Raw genomic sequence first — 22,859 nt, 5'->3', positions numbered from 1 at the left:
TCACCGCCGTAACAGGAACAAGCAAGCAAAAACTGAGGGTAATGCTACTCAATGCTAGAAGTCTAAATCTCAAAATGCACTCCCTCGAGGCACTCCTTAAAATGGAGAACATCAATATCTGTGCAGTGACTGAGACCTGGTTCAAGGCTCCAGAGACCACCCCTGCATTACCAGGCTGTAACTCATACCACACTTTTTGGCTATCTAACCTAGACCGGAACACCAAAGGCGGAGGTGTGTCCATATTCATTAAGGATATCCACACCTCCAGGCTAGTTGCTCACCATAATGCATCCGAGGTTATCCAAGTGCAACTAACTCTGGGTAAAACTGCAATCCAAATTGTAGCTTGCTACAGATCCCCCACCATGCCCCAGGATTCCCACTCCTCTTTTCTTGATTTACTGGAAAATATTAGGGTTCAACCAAACACCCTAATAAGGAGTGGTTTCTGGCCCAGAAATTGTAGGTATTGGCAGTTTGGGCAATTTTTCCATCTCTCTCAACTTTCTGATTTAAAAGCCCACATTTGCACTTATTTCTTTCCTGTAACTAGTCTAGTTCAGATACATATTCTTAGTTTTAGCACCTGAATTTGCTTATTCTTGTTCAGCACTTGTTCAGAACTTGTTGAAAGCACTAAATAAACTACAAATTACTATAGCACTCAACCTTCCTCTTTACCTAGAGGAAAACAGTTTTTGTACTTACTTTCCTCACTTGCTTACAGGAAAACAGCTCTTATTCTCACTTTCATCACTTGTCTAGAGGAAAATAGTTTTTTACTCAGGCATGTCCAAGGGTCAGCTCCCAGTGTTCTCTCTTGTCTATCTGATGAATCTGGGCATCTTGGGGCAATGTAGCAATTGCCTCATGTACACAGACAACCCTCTCCTCCTACCACCCAACACTTCAACCTGTGAGAGATGCACTTATCTAGCCAAATTGGAGGTAAAGCTCTCTCCTACCAAGAATGAACTTGACAGTCAAGAGGAGAAGGTAAACACTTGCACCACATCACACTCATCACATCGTCTCACTAAATCTACACCACCAAAATCCACACATAGAAGCACAAAAACATTTGCAGAGGCTCTCAATAATAATCTACTCAAGCAACAGAGACCTCCAAAGCAGAAATGCAAGCAACCTCCACCCCCCCCCAACACAACCCAAGTGACACATAGCCCACAGACTCAGTGTGCCACTCAACCACAGCCCATAAGGCAAAACAACGTACCCAACACACTAGTCATAGCTGACTCTATAGTCAGGCACACTGATGTCCCACTTACCAGGCTAAACAAGGAGAAGGTTACTGACAGCTGCCTGTTGGTTGCCAGGATCCGCCACATAACCCATGCACTCAGGTCAGTCTACAACAAGTACAAATATGACTCTGTCACTGTCCATGTTGGTGTGAATGACCTGAGACATACCTTCCTGGACTACATGAAAAGAGACATGGAAGAGCTCTCCGATCTTGTAGCCCAGGCAGGTATGACCCTAGCCCTGAGTAGCATCCGGCCATCACCCAGAATGATACTGCAGTACAAGGACAAAATGATTGACTTCAACAATTGGCTAAGCTTCTGGTGTCATTCTAAGGGAATCCAGTAGCTGTCTGTCTGGGATGACATGGTCGACAGACCACAATGCTTTGTCAGAGATGGCCTGCACCTGTCACCCCTGGCATTCTAAATATTGGCTAAGGCTGTTGCCGCCCCTATAGTGCCTTTTTTAGGCAAGGTTAAAATGATAAATTCACCGCCGTAACAGGAACAAGCAAGCAAAAACTGAGGGTAATGCTACTCAATGCTAGAAGTCTAAATCTCAAAATGCACTCCCTCGAGGCACTCCTTAAAATGGAGAACATCAATATCTGTGCAGTGACTGAGACCTGGTTCAAGGCTCCAGAGACCACCCCTGCATTACCAGGCTGTAACTCATACCACACTTTTTGGCTATCTAACCTAGACCGGAACACCAAAGGCGGAGGTGTGTCCATATTCATTAAGGATATCCACACCTCCAGGCTAGTTGCTCACCATAATGCATCCGAGGTTATCCAAGTGCAACTAACTCTGGGTAAAACTGCAATCCAAATTGTAGCTTGCTACAGATCCCCCACCATGCCCCAGGATTCCCACTCCTCTTTTCTTGATTTACTGGAAAATATTAGGGTTCAACCAAACACCCTAATAATGGGTGATTTCAACTACCCCACCATTAACTGGGAAAACTACTCATGTACCAACTCCTTCGTTCAACGCTTTCTGGAATTCATAAATTCCAATGCCCTGGATCAAATTATCCACACTCCCACCAGGGGCAACAGTATCCTAGACCTAGTCATTACCAACATGAGTGACCAGTGTTCCACACCTGATGTCAACTCCTTGTTGGTCAGATCTAACCATAAGCTAATCATCCTAGATATCCACATCCTACCCCCACTCCCCATTAAGGAAACCATGGTAAAAAATTTCTCCAAAGCCAACTTTATGGTTCTTAAGACAGAAATGGCAAACTTCATGATACCCATGCAGATGGACAACACAGTTACGACTGCTGAATCCTACACAAATGCACTCTATAAGCACTTACACGAGTGCATGGATCATGCTATCCCAAACAGAACCAAGACGCTATCCTCAAAAAAAAGGGAAGCCAATCTGGTGGTCCCCTGCCATAAACAAGCTCTACAGCAGAAGAAAAAAACTGTTGCAAAAGAGAGTAAAATCCCATGAGTGGAGGAGCTCCCTGGTCAGCCTCAGTAAGAAGCTGAGATCCCTTATAAGATCCTCCAAAGCTAGCTATGAAAACAAAATCACCACTGATTCTAGGGACAACCACAAAGCATTCTATAGCTGTGTCAAGAATCTCAATGGCAACACCCAGATCTGCTCTGAGTTACAGCACAACGGCATGAAAATTACAGAACTAACTGATATTGCCAACATCCTGGCAGATAGGTTCAGTGCTAACTTTACCCCTCTCTCACCCCCTAAAGGGCCTATATCTATACAGGAAGAATACAGAGTCCCTGCAATCATAGCTACGCAGGTAAAAGCTGCACTCTCTAAAGCCAAAAACACAGCATCCATGGGACAGGACAACATCCCAGCCTGCATTTTACATGAACTTCAGAACAAACTGGTTTCCCACCTAAGCACCATGTTCAGTCATAGCCTCATGTCAGGCTTTGTGCCCACTGAATGGCACACAGCAACAGTTATCCCACTCCACAAAGAGGGAGCCACCACTGATCCCGTGAACTATCGCCCTATTAGCCTGGTGAGCCTGGTCTGTAAGGCCATGGAACGTATCATCATGGAACTCATAAACAAAGACACTGGTAACCTCCAAACTCTGGACACCACCCAGTTCGGGTTTGTGAAAGGCAGATCATGCCTCCTGAACCTGATCGACTTCTTTGAGGCAGTCACCAAAGCTGTAGATGAGGGTAAGTTGGTTCACATAGCTTATCTTGACCTCGCCAAGGATTTTGACACCATCCCCCATTCTGGAATTATAGCTAAACTCACTAATCTAGGTATAAATCCCTACGTCACAAGATGGGTTGCCAACTGGCTCACTGACAGAACTCACACTGTAAAAGTTGCAGACTCCAAATCTGACTTCAAACCAGTGACAAGTGGATTACAACAGGGTTCAGTCCTAGGACCTCTCCTGTTTGGTATCTACTTCTCTGAAGTACAGGCTAACACAGAAGGCCTTTGGCTAATGAAGTTTGCAGATGACTGCAAACTAGGAGTCATAGAGTAGTCCCTAAATGATGTGGACATCCTACAGAAGGGTCTTACTGAGCCAGATACCTGGTGTCAAAGCCATGGCCTCAAGCTCAATGCCAAAAAGTGTATTGTCATCCCCTTTGGTGAAAACTCTGTACCCATGAACTATCACATAGGCGGCAGTCTACTTAACGCTGAATGTGTGACCGAATGTATGATAAGAGACCTTGGGACCCAGGAGTAGTAGTAGTAGTAGTAGTAGTAGTCTCTCCTTTGATAATCACATCACCACAGTAGTCAGGAAATCCTTCTGCGTGGCACACCTCAGCACAAAAGGGTTCTCAACCAGGAAAAAAGAGGTCATTGTTCCCCTTTACTCGACACTCATTAGACCCATTATAGAGTACAACACCCCTTTTGGAATATACCTCACAAGACATCTGCAGCAGCTGGAAAGGCCACAGAAGTACCTCACAAAGAGGTTTACTGGCCTCAAACAGATGTCCTACACTGACCGTCTTAAAAACTCCAGCTTTACTCTGTAGCATATCGCCTACTCCGAGGTGATCTCTGGCTAACATATAAAGCTATATCAAACCCAGAGCTGTTGGACAAGCTACACCTAAAGAATCCCAGTCCCTCAGAGCTACACGCCCTAGGGCCCTAAACCCTGTCACCACAATAAACAGGACATGCTGGAGGGATAGATTCCTGTCCCAGAGATTCCAGTACTCTGGAACAAGCTACCCATCTATGTCAAGTAAAGTTCCTCATTAGCACCCTTCAAGAAAAATCTTTATGAGTGGATGGGAAATAGGAAATACACCCCGGAGATCACTTCTGTGGCTCTGCTCGACAGGGGCACAGGAAAATAACTTTCTTGGGTGGCGTAAGTCAGGGAATCCTGTTGGCTAGGCTTACTTAGGCCCTTGGGCGATAACCTAGTATCTACCTGTGAACCTATAAGACTCCTGTCTGTACTGAAGTCTGCAGCTCAAGTACAAATAATGTGCTCTTCTCCCTTCGAGGAGACCTAAGTATGGCCACCACTCTTATAGTTGGAAGCATCTGTCTGTACAATGAATTTATGAATATAATTAGGACTGGCTAATACACAGAGTTTACTATGACCCTCCTTTAGCTTTCAAAATGGCTTCTCATAGGCTGGTGTCTAGACAAACTTATCTGGTTTATTTCTCCTGCTAAGGTTTTTATGGGGAGTAGCTATCTTACTGAACTGAGGAACAAATTTCGTATAGTACCCAGCTGTCCCTAAGAATGCACATACCTGTATCTTGGTAGTAGGGGTGGGCCGTGCCTTAATCAACTTTTGTAGATTCGGGCCAAATGTTTCAACCACTCACTGTGTGATCTAGATAAAATATCACTGTCATACATGTTAGTTCTGCTAGTCAACCTGCTCTTTGCAACATGCCCAACATTTTCCTGAACGTTGCATATGTTCTACCCAGGACCAGCTATAGATGGCAATGGCACACAGGTAAGTAAGGGAATAATCTCTTACTCCTGCTAGGATGCGATCTTCCATTCTCTGGAAAGTTGTTAGAGTATTCTTCATATCAAAGGACATTTTATAAAACTCTTATTCCCAGTCCCAACATGTCCTTCAAGTCCTCTCTCAGAGTTTTTCTATCTCTTTCAAGAACTAGGTAAGGAATTTGTTTGATGGATTGCTGGGGGTCCTGTATCTGTGTGGTACTTCATGTGGTTACATTTTGGCTCCCAGTAAACATACTCTAAATTCCTGCAATACTGCTTGGATTACCTGAACCTGGCTTGGGGTGAACTGTGGGGAGAGGGTCACCCCATGCACCATAGTGTCAGAGTGAGCATCACCAAAGAGGTCTCCCTCCAGGTCCCGTACTGATTCCACCTGCTATTCACTACAGTCACTAAGTAGCAGAGTGTCTCTGTCATGATAGGGCTTTGTCATGTTAATATAGTAGAGTTTGTGCTTTGACCTCCTACCTGGCAATATGTCATATAGTTGACATCACTCACCTGTGGTAACAAACCTGTTGTAGGCTAACCACAACTCCAGTATCCCCATCACTGGCTACCAGATGTGATGATGCAAATTTACAACCTTCACAAGTGTAACACTGAGATGGCAGGATGCCTAATACAGTGCACACAAGTTTTTTTCAATAACTAGTTTACAAAGTGTAGCCTGGCCCTAAAAGCATAAAGGGGAGTATTCACTGCTCTCCTGGGTATGGGCATCCGAACCACTACAGTGAGACAGGACAGCAGACAGGCAAAATATGAACTGAATCTTTGACCAGACACTCCCAGACCTATCTTACTGTTGACTCCATCAACCAGTATCTTCCAGTTCCCCTTTTATTTATGTTATTTGTCTTTAACATGACTTATCATGTTCAGACACATACATCTTCCAGCAAAGGTTGGCAGAATTCTCAGATTCCACACATTATTCTTCCTAGCATGGTAGTACTGCCACCACTTTGAGTTTTAGGGACCAGAGGCCCCAAATTACCTGGCTGATCTAAAATCAAGCCAAATATAAAATACAGTAATTAATACTTCTTTTACTGGTAGTAAGTAGACTGCAAGAAGTTTCATGGAAGTTGTGTGTCATACAGCTTGTTAACTGTATGATAATGATTACCTCTTCTCAGATAAACACCAGTGCATAAATGTACTTAGAGTAATAAATACCAGCAACAAAAACTAAAGGCTAATAGATGAACTTTACTTGCATAATAAAGAAAGGTGTTCACATGCAGAGAAAAATATATGCAGGCTGGCACATGCACAGAAATAAAAAAGGCAATGAAAATAAACAGGATGTATACAGAAAAACCTAAGGTACAGGTCTCTAATGTCCTGGGCTAGAGGTTGCTGTAGAAATACTAGCCCTACTATAAATTAATAATTAGTACTCTCAGATGGTTCTACAAAAAAACAAGACTGCATCAAAATCTAACATCATCTGTTGCAAAGCATGCTTTGCACATTTACACACAGTGCCTTTTTCCTAGATCCCATTGTCCATGCCAACATTGTCCTGTTGCTGGAGAAAACATGTAGTAAAACCATTTCTTTTCTTCATCATAGCAAACTCTGAAATATTGTCAGTACACATTCATGACGGCTTCTTTCCCTTGAATCCACCTTGTTGTCTTCATGATATGCCATTAAGTTCATTAGAAATTACAGCAATTTCATTTCAAAATAAATACAGTTCCTAGTTTTCATCTTTGTTAGCTAAATTAACAAGAGGAGACAGCAAGTCTGGAAATTATTCACATTCCACAAGACATTCCCTGGTCCTTTATAGTCATACAGTCCTTTAGTCATGAGAACAATACACTGATTGTAAATGAATGAGAAAAAAGAGGGAAAAAAAACATAAAATTTTTACCTTGGCACTACTCATGGCTTCTCAGTTTGTGTTGTAAAGGGAATGATTAAGCATGTAGGTAATTACTTAATATCCCAGAGATGTAAACTGAGCATGTTGGATGTAAAAGTAAATTACACCCCTCCAAAAAATATAGCAAAGCTGTAAAACAACACTAATATTTTAAACTTTTGTACTCCTAGCTTTGAGGCCTTTTTTGATTTTGAGCCATTTTCAGTTATAGCTTTATAGATTCAACTTTATAACTGTAGTAAATGTGTTTTTATAATTGCCTCGTGACATTTATTTTCAAGCAGAAAGCAAAGCCTTGTCTAATTAGGTTTTAAACACATGTAATAAAAGTCTGTTTTTCAAGAGTCACTTAGGCCACCAGAACTTAAAAATACTGTAAAATCTGAAATTCCTCATTGTTTAGTTATATCCTCTACTGTTTTACCAAAGTGCTATATTATTTGTTAAGCTTGCCTATTCTTTTTCGGAGTTTCACAAGCTCAGTGCAAGCCAGTTATAAGTAAAACAGGAAAGTTCCCAGAAAGCAAGTTGGAAACTGGCAGCATGGAACAGTTATTATATCCAGCCAATGTCAATGCAACACACATCAAAACTGTCAGTCATGTCAGCAAAGGAAGTATTACTGGTGGAAAATAGCCAGTTATTCAACACATTTGTAGGTGTAACTTTTAATTGGTATAACAGGTTATACAAAGAGTATGATTACACATCCATGTTCCAGCAGCCCTGGAGCCAGTTATTCAACACATTTGTAGGTGTAACTTTTAATTGGTATAACAGGTTATACAAAGAGTATGATTATACATCCATGTTCCAGCAGCCCTGGAGTTTTGTCTGGCTGCATGCAGTATGTCATAACCCTAAAGGTACTGTCCACACCACAGTTATGCATAATATATAGTAATGTACTGTGTGGTTGTGTATGCAATTTATAGACAGGCCCAGACCTTTCTACTATGGCAATCAGTACTGCTATTCATATCTATGAATTGTGATACAAATCACTGGTCTACAAACCATAGTACAAGGAAGGCTTCCCATTATATTCTTGAATACCAGAGCCCATGCCAGTTTTAAATCCTTTAACAGTTGTGTTTTCATACCTTTCCTGCATGGTTGTCTTTTGGATTGCCTTCTTAAATGAAAACCCATATTTTAATATGGATAACTAGAAACAGCAGGCCAGATTCAATAAAGCCTACACTAAGTGTACGATATGTATTCAAGAACATTCTTATCACATTTTCTGTGCTTTGTGGTCACTCAGAAGGATTACATTGTGTACATGTACTCTACACTCTGTGGTAACCTTTATGAATCCCTGTCAATATTTAAAGCTACAAGAATATCAGTAGGAAAACTAAAATTAGGAGGAAGAAAGTGTGAGTTATATCTGTGTTGTCTGTTCACTCAGAATGGTGTACTCTTAGTGTAGGCATTATTGAATCCCAGGGAGCATATATTTAAATGTTTAGAGAGCCAAATAGAAGGTTGTAACTTCTATCACTTAACAGCAGATGTTCATCGTGTTACACTGCTGCAGTCATTACACTTGGGTTATCCTGCCATTAGGTGGTCCCGCAGTTGGCCAGAGTTCCAAAGTCTTGGTCCAGTGTCGGTTGCTGTCGCTTCTTCCCTGACGTCAGTGCGCCAGCAGTATATAAGATGCATCCGATGCCATTTTCTTTAGTCTTTCTTGCCGCGCGGTGCCCGAAGCAGAAGCAGTTTGCAAGTGCCGGTCACCGACTCCTGAGATTTTCGAAGTCTAATTTCAGATCCGAAGTCTTCAATAAAGCTAAATACCCTGTTGGAGAAACTTTTTTCTTGCCTCAGACCGATGTCAGAAAAAGTTAATAATTGTATTTCTTGTGGGAAGCAAATACCTCATAAGAACTTCCATTCTTACTGTATTCCATGCCTAGGCCCTGATCACGACGTCACTAGTTGTCGGTTTTGTGCTAGATTTAACAAATGTACTATAAAAAGACGTTTTGATTTTGCTTTGCACTACTTTGGCCGAAGGTTCAATTATACCATGCTGTTGGATCGACCGACAACCTTAATACCGAAAAAACGCAAAGACAAGTATAAAGACAGGCATCCGAGGTCCAAAACCGACGATGAAACCTCTTCTAGGCCAGTCGCCGGTTTGCCGGTTCTCAGTGAGGCGCTTTCGCAGCCCCTGACACCCGCTACCTCAGAGCCACAGGCCACTTCTGACTCTCACATGGAGACAGCTAGGCCTCTGGAAACTCAAGGTATTGGGCCTACGGAAACTAATCCCTCAGATGGGTCCGGAGCTGCTGAGCAGGCATCGGCTTCTGAGGGTGTTTTCAGACCTTCACAACTTACCATTAAAACAACAGCCAAGACAAAGGTACCATTAAAGACAAAGAAACAAGTACAGCATTCTCCTGGACAGTCCTCCATGCCTAAGAAACAGATGCTTAAAATGGCCGAAGACCTCATTACTCTAATCAGGGGTTCCCATCCCCCTCCTGAGAAAAGGCCTAGGCAGGATACAGACTATGATTCCTCTGATCCGGTTTTCATTTCCTCTGATTCCTCTTCAGACCTGGGATACTCTCTACCCCCCTATGAGGACTCTGATGCTGAAGAATCTATCCCTTCAGCCTCTCCTCCTGGGGATTATTCTTTTGGGGAAACTTTGCATTCCATGAGGGTGCATTTCCATTGGGAAAGTCAGGATTTCTCAGAATCCAAGAAAAGGCTCAGGGATTTCCTTTTATTGCCTCAGCACAGGCCGCTGGCTATTCCGCCTGTGCTAGACATTGTGGATGATGTGTTCTCTGAATCCAGCTTATCTCCTGATTCTTTGCACCCTGATCCAGCCAAGCCAGACAGGTACTATAGAGTCCATGACTCTCACAAGTTTCTTTACAAAAACCCTTCTGCTGATCCAGGAACTATTTCCCAGGGTCCAAAAGGGATTAAGGCTTCCATTGCAAAAAATCCAGTACCCTCTGACAGAGTTTCCAGAGCTTTGGATAGATGGGGAAGAAAGTATACACGTCTGCAATTTTAGCAGTAAGAGCTTTAAATTACCAGTTTCACATGCTTAAGTACCAACAATATTTAATCGCTCAGTTAAAACAGAAAATGCTTGCTAGCTCAGAAGCTCCTAATTGTAAAGAAATGCACGATTTATTGCATGCAGTTGAACAGGTGGGAAAACATACTCTGCAATGTGGTTTTGATTCTTTAGAGGCCTCTTGTAGAGCCACAGTTATAGGTTCTGTGATTCGAAGACATGCTTGGTTAAAAGAACAGAGTTTACCTGATCATGTTAAGGCAAAATTATTGGATGCTCCTTTACAGCATGATACCTTGTTTGGTGTTAAGGCAGAAGAGGTGTTAAAGAAAATGGAGGATAAAGCTAAATCTATGCAAACAGTCAAGGATTTCTTACAGGTACAGCCACCTCAGTTTAGCAGAAATTGTCCAACAAAGAATTGGTCCTTTCCAGTGTCAGACAGGCCACAGAGAGGCAGATACAGACGTCCAAGAGGCAGATCTCAACCCCAAGGCTCAAACAGATGACAGTGGGGCACCTCAACCCCAAAAGGAGGTGAGGACAAGTCTCAACCTTACAGGAAACAGTCACAATGACTTTCCCGTTCGTACGCCAAGCATGTCCCTTTTGGAAGCCCCCTTAGGGGGAAAACTAGCACTTTTTTTCTCAAAACTGGCAAACAATCACCCAAGACAAATGGGTTCTGAATATTGTGTCTCATGGTTACAGGTTCCACTTTCATACTTTACCAAGGCTAAAAAGAATGCCAGACCTGCCACAAAATCAATGGGCAGAGGCACAGAAACAAATTTCAGCCCTCATGGACATGAGAGCTATTCAAAAAGTACCACAACAGGAACAAGGACAAGGATTTTACTCAAGACTCTTCCTGGTCCCCAGAAAAGACAAGGCCTGGAGGCCCATACTAGACCTTTCAATTCTGAATACTTACCTGGATATTCCAAAATTCAAAATGTTGACATTATAGCAGCTTCTACCCATGCTGGGCAAGAAGGCTTGGCTTGTTACTCTGGACCTCAAAGAGGCATACCTGCATGTCCCTATCAGACAAAATTGCAGAAGATACCTCAGATTCAAAGCTGGTACAATGCACTACCAATTCTCTGCACTGCCCTTTGGCTTATCGGACTCATTTTGTAAAGATAGTGTGGAGTCTGACGACTCTGACTGCATTTTGAAGTGTCCGTCATCAAAGAAGGATTTGAAGCATGGTTGACTCAGACATTTAATAGAGTTTTTAATAGTTGGGTATGAGTGACTAAATGTGAGGCCAGGGTCTTCACAAAGTGCCTGGCACTAGTAATTGCATTTTGCCGACAAAAAGGAATTCAAATATATCCATACCTGGACATTCTTCTACAGCATCTGGCGTTTGTAAAAAGGTTGCTAATTTCTCTAGGGTACACAGTAAACGAAAAGAAGTCAAAACTAGTGCCCTCGCAACAGATTATATTCCTGGGTGCCAACTTAAATACAACGGCCCAGATGGCTTACCTCACGCCAGACAAACAAGTTCACCTAACTCAATATTTTCAATTACTGGCAAAAAAGTCTCATCTCCCTGCAAAAAAAAAAATAAAAAAATCTGCAGGCCCTGGGATTCATGGCATCCTGCATTCTACTAATACCATATGCCAGACTGCATATGAGGAAATTGCAATGGTACCTAAAAAGTGTTTGGACTCAACACTCTCACAGTTTAGAAGCAGTAATACCAATGATACCCTGCCTACAACAGGAGTTTCGATGGTGGGCACAGGCATGTCACCTAAACAAGGGTCAGCCTTTTACCCAACCCACAGCCAGGCAAACTCTAACAACAGATGCTTCGGATTACGCCTGGGGGGCACACATGTCATGAAAGTGCATTCAGGGCAAGTGAACCACAGACCAGATGCATCTTCACATCAATCAAAAAGAGATGTTGGCGGTTCAAAATGCCCTAACAGCTTTCAAGGACCTTCTGCATCCAGGACAATTATTACTAAAGACAGACAACACCACAGTAATGTGGTACATAAACAAGCAAGGGGGCACTCATTCTTATTCCCTATGCAGGCAAGCCATGACCTTATGGAACACAGCTCTAACGTATCAAGTTCACCTGTAAGCACAATTCCTGCCAGGAAAGAAAAATACTCTGGCAGATGATCTAAGCAGAAATATCATGGACCCTCACGAATGGAAATTTAATCCACAAATCTTCAGCATGGTAACGCAAAAATGGGGGTGCCCAGACATAGATCTTTTTGCCTCCCCACTGAATTGCCAACTACAAAAATTCTGCACAAGGACATCACAAACAAGCATGAAAAGTGGACGCTCTCTTGTTCAGCTGGAAAAACCTAAAAGTTTATGCCACTGCCTCTCCTTTCAAAGGTACTCCTAAAAGCCAGACAAGAAAAACCACAGATGATCCTGATTGTTCCAGACTGGCCATGCCAGCACTGGTACCCCATCGTAAGGAACTTGGCTCAAGGACCACCATGGATTTTGCCTCAAATTCTACACCTTCTGACTCAACAAAACAACCAGATCCTGCACGGTCAGCTCAAAACCCTAAACCTAGCTGCATGGCAGATACATTAGCCAAACAGGCAACACCTCTCTCTAAAGCTGTTATGGATGTCATTTTGAAGGCCAGGAGGCCTAGCACCAGGAAAGCTTACTCAGAAAAATGGAAGAGATTCTGCACCTGGAACCAGGCTCAAAACCTTGACCCTCTTGTTCCAAACATTCCTCAGATTTTACAATACTTAACTGAGATTCTGGACAGAGGCCTATCCTTCTCATCAATTAAGATCCACGCCTCTGCCATTTCAGCACATTACAACACGGATCCTCCTTTATTCTCTCATCCCTTGCTAAAGCAGTACCTCAGAGGGGCTAAAAACATAAGACCGCCCCAGAGAGCACCAACACCGACTTGGGACCTCAATTTCGTTTTGGAAAAACTGACCCTACCATCTTTTAAGCCAGCCAATACAGCCGATCTAAAATTTTTATCATGGAAAATAGCTCTGCTCCTGGCAGTAACTTCAGCACGAAGAGTCTCAGAGCTACAGGCATTAATGGCAGTGGAACCTTTTATAATTTTTCATCAGGACAGGGTTTCTTTAAGGACAAACCTTACCTTTATGCCAAAGGTGATATCTAGTGTGGCTCTTAACCAAACCATCCATTTGCCAACTTTTTATCCAAACCCCCAGAATAAAGGGGAGAAACTTCTGCATTCTTTGAACATACACAGGCAGCTATGCTTTTACTTGGACACAACAAAAGCTTTCAGGAAAAGTGAGCAACTGTTTATAGCATATGCTGCAGGATCACAGGGCAAGGCTATCTCAAAGCAGACTATATCCAAATGGATAGGACACTGTATTCGTTACTGCTACACACAGCATGGAAAATCAGTCCCAAATACCATTAGGCCACATTCCACCAGGGCAACAGCCACTTCAACAGCCTTTCTCAGAGGAGTACCTACCAAGGAAATTTTGGAGGCTGCAACTTGGAGTTCAGTGCACACCTTTACCAAGCATTACCACCTGCCTCTTTACTCTAAATCCAGAGCAGGATTTGCCACTGCAGTTCTGCAGAGCCTCATAGCCAATCCTAACTCTTTATAGACCAGCCACCCAACCTTAGCTTTGGGATTCTACCCAAGTGTAATGACTGCAGCAGTGTAACACGATGAACATAGTACAGTTTTGTACCTACCATAAATGTAGATGTTCGAGTGTTCACACTGCTGCAGTCCAGGTTACCCTCCCTCCATCCCCTCTGAACTAGCTGGACTTATCTATACCTTTCTATCCTATACAACCTTTGTGGTGTATTTGCTTGTAACTGAAGGTATTGTTTTTATTTTATATGTATATTTTTTATTAGCAATATGTATTGCCTACCTATTGGGGGCACCTGACATCTGGGGCAAGAAAAACTGAAGAAAATGGCGTCGGATGCATCTTATATACCCCTGGCACACTGACGTCAGGGAAGAAGCGATAGCAACCAACGCCGGACCAAGACTTTGGAACTCTGGCCGACTGCGGGACCGCCTGACGGCAGGATAACCCAAGTGTGATGACTGCAGCAGTGTGAACACTCGAACATCTACATTTATGGTAGGTACAAAACTGTACTTTATTCATGTGTACGTAATACTTTTTTTTTCATTTTGAACAAAAAATAATGACAATTGTTCTTGATAAAGTACTTTCCAAAACCCACTTTTCCATCTGGTTCACAAAACCATCTGCTAAGAAGATGCAGTGCAATAAGCAACTCTGGTCCTGTCTATATTTTCAGAAAGCAAAACATAATAAACTACTGGAAAGTGATATACATATAATGTGTGTGTGTGTGTGTGTGTGTGTGTGTGTGTATACTATATATATGTATGGAGTATATACACTGCACCAAAAGTGATGGATTTTTCAGAAATGTGCATAAATGAACACAGTTTATACGTTTATTATTAGCGTATGCTTGGACAGAAAAGTATGTGATTGTGTATGGTTTGTATCTGATGAGCAGACAGTGCAAATATAATAAGTGATATCAGTATTTGTGCATGAGATTTTGTATGTAAATATATATATATATATCAGATAGGTTTTTGTGTGATTTCAGCTTGTTTAACTAGAAAACAGACTGTAGTAAAGTGAAGGCATATTTTCAAGGACATTAGTACTACAGTCTTTTATAAGAAAATAAGAGGACTGTAATCTAGCAAAACCTTAATAAAAAAGTAAGTAAATGAATCAACAAATGTACCAACTGAGTATTGATTTTTATTAGGGCCTTTTCCCGCCTGGTCAAGGAGCCACAATTGGAGTTGACTTCATGATTAAAACTGTTGAAATCAGTGGTGAAAAAGTAAAGGTAAGCCTTAAGATTTCTCAAAGGACTGCTCATGTTTTGTTAAAAGTTGGAATTACTGCATCCTCTTTTCACAGTACTTCATTTCCATTACTCGTCATTTCTCACCATTGTCATCTTGTCATAAAAATGATGCTACAGCAGATTATATAGTCTCAAATGTTTACGCATGTTACTTTGCAAGTGATATTCAGTGAAAATCTGCTTGGAAGGCTCTTAGCACTGAACTTTACATACGCATGGCCATGTGTGTAAGTCATAAAAAATCAGATAATAACTTACATGGCAAGCAGTCAGATCATACCTTTCAACCGCTATGATTTCAGCATAGTAGTATGATTTTGGCCCTCAGATTTAGCTCTGCTCCTCTATTTTATGTTGTTTCTCATAAAGTTAGGCCTGTTTATGAGTACATACTTTATTAAGTACATAAACTAAGTCTGTACAAAGTTTCACTGCTACAAACTATATAGGGTCTGGAGTATAAAGACCTTCTATTGTGAAAAATGACTCTGCTGTGATTTTTAAAGGCCAGTGCCATGATTCTTAATGCTTTGAGGCTGAGAAGTAGGAAGCACATACACGATTTGTGAGTAGTCACAATGGTTTTCATGTTTCTTGCTCTTCCCCAAATCCTGCATGTAGCAGTATTTTTATAATAATGAGACCATAGTTCAAAATAAAAACATCCTGCTCCATTTTATGGCTTTTGGGACTTTGTTCAGTCATTTCCTTAAAGTTTCAATATATTGTTCTTTCATTTGGTTATATGACAGCAATTCTTGCCCTATACCTTTATATGGACTGTCACTTAGAAAAACTGATTTCTGGTCAGGAAATGAAATAGGTCCATGTTGATCAGTGTTCTAGCCCAGTTAATAAATCTAAACAAGAAAATAAAACATCTTCAGTAATCCATATTGTTATTTAACTTTACTGCTTACTTTGAGTATTTTAAGGAGCCTTAATATAGAATTCTATGCTTGTCCCCCTGCTGATTTAATAAACTGCTGCAGTAGTGGCATCCTCCTTCTTTTGTGATCTCGTATCTAATTTATAACCTGGACTATAATAATTAATATTTACAGACATCAGAAAAGGGCCTTACATAACTAGCTCTAACAGTGTCATTTTGTGCATAATTTCAGTATAAGTGGTCACAATGTTGTCAGGTACTACAGTAGAAATGTAGTTAGGTATGAGAAATGTATTTCTTTACACCACCAGTAGTATTTCCCTAAAGTTGATGTCTAGCAGATATACAGGGGAATACTTCACTTACATTTTGTGAAAGGCTTGGAGAGGAAGAAGAGTGAGACACTGTGATTTGTGCCTGGTTTATTGGTAAAGAAAACTTGACAGCTTTGGTGAGCTGTACTGTTCCCATCTGTTATTAGATGCCAGTTTGTGTACTGTTACACTGTTTATGAAACATTGTTTGTTACAGAGAATTTGACCACTGATATGTTTGTGTGCTATTACTCCCTTCAAGTCCTTCCAAAGCCTATTGCTAACACACAGCATAGCTAATGAATTTCTTAAAAGCATGTTTGCCATATTCACTCTGCAGATATCTCTGTTTCTGTTTACATCTGTCAGCAGATCAGGGATTGATGCAAAGCTCTTCTTGCCTTAGATAAAAAGTGATGGTCTTACTGATGGTTCTTTAAAGAAGATGTGTGTGTGTGTGTGTGTGTGTGTGTGTGTGTGTGTGTGTGTGTGTGTGTGTGTGTGTGTCTGCACACATGCGCACACTCATTGGTGGGGTACTGCATTAAAACAGTTCTGTTTACATTATGTTTTATTGTGCTTTCAAAAACAATTATTTCTCAGCAGCTGGTTTTGACAGGTCTATGTCAAAAAATCGAACGTTTTCTTCCACGAACTGCTATTCATCGAGACCACAAGAGAGAATGTTTCATTCAGCAAACATTTCTTTTAGCGAATATTAACACATCGAGTTGCATTATTTGGCCAGTTGCTAGCAGAGTGATACGTACTGTGTTACGACATCAACACTTACTTAGGAATAGAGTATAAAGCAATCGCATACATATCAAACTTTATCAAATATGTATTTTATACCTGTGAGAATGCACTGTAACTGTAAAAAATAATCTACTTTGCAATAGTGTTGTATGAAAACATGCTTTTAAAATGAAATACAATGTATGACAATTCACCTTGTAAAGGTAGTATATAAGTAGTATCAGTGTGAACTTCCGATATGCATAGGGCAGTCTCTAAACTGCTGTTATGGCTGAAACATCACACAGCATTCTTGGTGTGTTAGAAGGTCTGTACCACATTATTAAATCTCAGAGGAACAGGGATATGTTGAATATTGATGGCTATCTCTACAGTCTAGAGAAGGTAGCCAAATATAAGAAATACTGGTGTTGTTGTTTAAAGTATAAAGAAAAGTGTAAAGAAATTGCTATTAGTAAAAGTGTTATTGATAACGAGGAACTTTTAAAGTCCATTACATGTTACCATAAATCTGATCCTGCTGACGATGAAAAATATATAGCGTGCAGTCAGCTGAAAGAGAAAGTTATGTTATGTAGAGATACTCCTTGTGTAATTGTAGATTTTGTTGCTGGTAGGTCTTTATAAAGTACAGTTTGTTTATTGAATAGAAAAGCTATGTTGCAACAAGTTAATTGTGTTAAATGGAGAACAATGCTATCAAATAGCAAAAATGCCACACGTCTGTATTAGCAGAGTATCTCTAAGTAGTTGTAATTTACAATGGTGGACATTTATGCAAAAGAGTATGGTTGATATCCATACAGTTATGCATGCTCTGTTTTTTTCAACTAAAGAAAATTTACATAATTTATGTACCACGCCAATATGGTTTATGGATGGTGTGTATTTAACTAATGGGGGTTTATGTAGACAACTTTTTAGTATACATGGATTAGTCTCATATGGTGGTACCACAAAATGTTTTCCACTAGTGTAAAGGGAGTTTATGTAGACACATTTTAGTACACATGGATTAGTGTCATATGGCAGTATCATGAAATGTCTTCCACTAGTGCACTGTTTGATGACTAAGAATCTATGAAAGCTTACTACATGTGAGAATGTATTTTCTACTTACTTGCTACTTGTGAGGTAACTGCAGATGTGAAGTATGTGCTCTGTGGCTTTGAACTTGCTGCAGTTAAAAGTATTAGCAGCAATATTAGTGAAGCTGGATGCAAAGGGTGTCTTTTTCATTTTGCTCAAAACATATGGTGAAAAGTTCAAGCTTTAAGGTTATCATCCGTTTATGGTAGATCTATGACTTTTCAACTATGTGTAAAAAAAACTAGTTGTTTTCTCATTCTTGCAAGAAACTGAAGTTGTAGCTGCATTTTCTGAGCTATCAAAGTCATTTCCAGCCGAGGATAAAGATATTCTAATGTTCTTTGCAGATGTTACGGGTTAGGTTTTCCACATAAAGTTAGTATTCGTAGTGCTAGTCAGTCAAGATTTCCCCTTGTTTCCTATTAAATTCTGGAATATTTCAGCTTTTAATGAACTGTTCTTGTCACATACACAGACTTATGTAGAGGGCTAGCCTAGATGAGTTTGTTGTTTACTAGAGAGGAGAATCTGTGATATTCCTGCTGTCCTGTCTGTACTTGCTAGGGAGCAGAATAGAGTCAAAGAATTATGTTTGCAGTTATTGGCAGGATGTCCTCCTTCTCCAGAAAACGTAAACCTGTGGAGAGGTATAAACCTCTACAACTAGTGCTTGAAAATAGAGACAGCTTTGATGTGCAATCTTTCCTAACAGCTATCACTCTACTTCTAAAAGTATAGATAAATTAGCTCATTCTGCCTTGTGCATCATTAATGGTATTTTATTTTTACTGTAGTCTGTGTTGGGATGTATAGGGTTTCATTTAAGGTGCTGTTTTACTTTCATGTTGGGTACAGTTGAAGAAGTATTCTATTTTCACTTAATGTTTACATTTCAAGGGTACTATTATACAGTTCAGTAGGTTATATTTTTTTATTCACCAGGTTATTGCAATGTCTGCAGTGTTGGCCAACTACGGCAATTCGACAATTTGAATTTCGGCGAAGTTAGCATTCGCTTAATAGAACTTTTGCTTTTGACGAATAGCAGTTCATGGAAGAAAACATTTGATGCTTTTATGTAGAACCGGTTTTGAAAATACTTATTAAAGGTTCATAACTAATGAACATATTTGGCATTTATGCAAAACTTATGATACCCACAGTGAAACAGTGCAGGATAAACACACTTACAGACATAAGATTAAGACATTGCTATTGTAACCAGTTCACTCCATTTGGATCTCTGGTTCTGATCCCAGATGTCATACCTTCTTGGTGGAGTTTGAATGTTTCTTTGTGTCTGTGTAATTATTTGCTCGGGTGTCCTGGATGTTCTTCGCGTTTCACTGTTGCAGTCATTACACTTGGGTTATCTGCCTGCAGGTAGACCTCAGTCGGCCCAAATGCCAGAGTCTTGGGATTTCTGTGTCAGATGCTGTCGCCTCTTCCATGATGTCAGGGGTATAAAACATGCAGCTAATGCCATTACATCAGCTTTTCTTGCTGCGCGGGAGCCCAAAGCAGAAGCAGTTCGCAAGTGCCAGTAGGCCGCTACCTGAAATTTTCATTTTTCGAGCTTCAAACCTGAAGTCTTCTAAAGCTAAGTACCCTGTTGGGGATCCTTTCTTCTTGCTCTAGCCAATGTCAGAAAAAGTTAACAATTGCCTTGCCTGTGGAAAGCAAATACCTCACAGAGATTTTCACTCTTACTGCATCACCTGTTTAGGCCCAGACCACGAAGTTCCTCGCTGTAGGTTTTGTGCCATGTTTAACGGCCGAACTGTTCATCGTCGGGCTATCTTTGTCACTAAATTCTTTCACTCTCCATATTCCGAAATGGCTTCGATAAGCTGTCCGACTACCGATCTTCCGAAAAAACGTAAGGATAAAGATGGAGACAGACCACACAGGCTGGTACTCAGTGAGGTGCCTTTGCAGCCCCTGATACCCGCTTCTACAGATTCACAGGCCTCTGCTGAGACCCATTCGGTGTCCGGTATGCCGCGAGATGCATCTTCGACTATGGAACCTGCGGATGTCTCTACCTTGGATGGGTCCGGAGCCGCTGTGCAGGCACTGGCTTCTGAGGGTGTATTCTGACCTTCTGATGTTCGTATTAAACCGACATCTTCGTTTTTGACTTAAGCTACCGAGTTTCTCAGGCCCAGAGTTCGCACTACGCCTAGAAAACCGACGATTAAAGTGCATGCCCAAGCTCCCATGCCTCAGAAACAAATGCTTAGAATGACTGAAGACCTTATAACTTTAATTAGGGGAAGCCAACCTTCCCCCTGTATAAGACAAAGGATTGATTTTCCTTCTGATTCTACAGACCACGAGTCCGATGACTCTGATCACCAAGACATTTCCTTATCATAGGTTCATAGGTTGGTACTAGGCTACTGGCCCTAGGGCCTATACAAGCCTAGCCATAACAATTCCCTGGCTATTTCTTCCCACAGTATTTACTTCCCTGGACCCCTGTCTAGCAGGGCGACTGACATGATCCCTGGGGTGAATTTCCTTTCTCCCATCTAATCATCAAGGTTCCTTTTGAAGAGGGCCAAAGAGGTGCTCTGCTTGACATGTATGGGCAGTCTATTCCAGAGAATGGGGAGTCTCTGGGTCAGCATCCTATCCCTCCAGCATGTTTTGTTTATTGTGATGACAAGGTTTAGATCCCTTGTGCATGCGGGTCTGAGGGATTGGGATTTCTTTAAGTGTAGCATGTCCAGCAGCTCTGGATTTTACATGGCCTTGTATGTTAAGCAGAGATAGGTTGGTACTAGGCTATCGGCCCTAGGGCCTATACAAACCTAGCCATAACAATTCCCTAGCTATTTCTTCCCACACTATTTACTTCCCTGGACCCCTGTCTAGCAGGGCAACTGACGTGATCCCTGGGGTCAGAGGGATCAGAGTCATCGGACTCGTGGTCTGTAGAATCAGAAGGAAAATCAATCCTTTGTCTTATACAGGGGGAAGGTTGGCTTGCCCTAATTAAAGTTATAAGGTCTTCAGCCATTCTAAGCATTTGTTTCTGAGGCATGGGAGCTTGGGCATGCACTTTAATCATCAGTTTTCCAGGCGTAGTGTGAACTCTGGGCCTGAGAAACTCGGTAGTTTAAGTCAAAAACGAAGATGTCGGTTTAATACGAACATCAGAAGGTCAGAATATACCCTCAGAAGCCGGTGCCTGCACAGCGATGATATGCGACAGAGTATAGCTGGAGTTTTTTAAGGTGGTCAGCATAGGGCATCTGCTTTAGGCCTGTGATTCTTTTAGTGAGGTATTTCTGCAGCCTTTCCAGTTGTTGCAGATGTCTTGAGAGGTACATACCAAATGGGGTGTTGTATTCTATAATGGGTCTAATGAGGGATGAGTACAGTGGGACAATGACCTCCTTTTTTCTGGATGAAAAGCCCTTAGTGATGATGTGTGCCACATAGAAGGATTTCCTGACTGTTGTGGCGATGTGGTTATTGAAGGTGAGACCATTGTCCGCCTGTGTCCCTAAGACTCTTATCACACTTTCGGTGTTTAGTATACTGCCACCTATGTGGTAATTCATGGGTACATGTTTTTTCCCAAAGGGGATAACTATACATTTCTTGGCATTGAGCTTGAGCCCATGGCTCTGGCACCAAGCATCTGTTTCTGTAAGGCCCTTTTGTAGAGTATTGATATCATTTGGGGATTCAATAATGGCTACCAGTTTGCAGTCATCTGCGAACTTTGTTAGCCAGAGTCCCTTAGTGTTGGCCTGTACTTCAGAGAAGTAGATGCCATACAAGAGAGTTCCCAGGACAGAACCCTGAGGTACTCCACTTGTCACTTGTCTGGAGCTGGATTTGGAGTCCGCTACTTTTACAGTGTGGGTTCTGTCAGTAAGCCAGTTGGCAACCCATCGTGTGACATAGTGATTAATGCGCAGTTTAGTAAGTTTATCTATGATTCCAGAGTGGGGGATGGTGTCAAAGGCCTTAGCGAGTTCCAGATAGGCTGTGTGGACTGCCTTACCCTCATCCAGTGCTCTGGAGACTGAGTCGAAAAAGTCAATCAGGTTCAGGAGACAAAATTGGCCCTTCACAAACCCAAACTGGGTGGGGTCCAGTGTTTTAAGGTTGCCAATGTCTTTGTTTATAAGTTCCATGACCTTGCAGATCAGGCTCGTCAGACTGATGGGGCGGTAGTTCCCGGGATCCAAGGTGGATCCCCCCTTGTGGAGTGGGATAACTGTAGCAGTGTGCCACTCAGTGGGCATGAAGCCTGAGGTGAGGGTATGATTAAACTTGACACTTAGGTGAGGTGCCAGTTAATTTTGTAGTTCACATAGTACACAGCCTGGGATGTCATTTGGTCCCATGGATGCTGTATTCTTAGCTTTGGAGAGTGCGTTTTTTACCTGTGTGGCCGTTATTACCAGAATTTGACAATCTTCCGGTATTGAGATGGGCCTTTTAGGGGGTGAGAGGGGGATACAGTTGGCACTGAATCGACCTGCCAGGATATTGGCAATATCCTTGGGATTAGTATATTTAATGCCATTCTGTTGTAGCTCAGAGCAGATCTGAGCATTGCCATTTAGATTCTTGACATAGTTATAGAATGCCTTGTGGTTGTCTTTGGAATCTTTGGCAATTTTATTTTCATAACTAGCTTTGG

General features: G+C 41.6%; 1 protein-coding gene across 4 annotated transcripts in view; it reads left to right on the top strand.

The window, feature by feature from the left end:
• RAB30 (RAB30, member RAS oncogene family) overlaps positions 1-22,859 on the top strand; it is a 994,958-nt gene that overhangs the window by 833,660 nt on the left and 138,439 nt on the right. For all 4 annotated transcript variants that reach the window (XM_044071149.1, XM_044071148.1, XM_044071147.1 and 1 more), the window contains one exon: positions 15,035-15,118. In XM_044071149.1, the coding sequence (XP_043927084.1) occupies positions 15,035-15,118 (84 nt within the window). The remainder of the gene's footprint in view (positions 1-15,034; positions 15,119-22,859) is intronic.

The sequence above is a fragment of the Protopterus annectens genome, chromosome 5.part0 (assembly GCF_019279795.1).
Source record: "Protopterus annectens isolate FY-2018-M chromosome 5.part0, PAN1.0, whole genome shotgun sequence".
NCBI classification, from domain to species: domain Eukaryota; kingdom Metazoa; phylum Chordata; order Ceratodontiformes; family Protopteridae; genus Protopterus; species Protopterus annectens.
The sequence above is the reverse complement of the archived record's forward strand: the minus strand, read 5'-3'. Positions and strand labels throughout refer to the sequence as shown.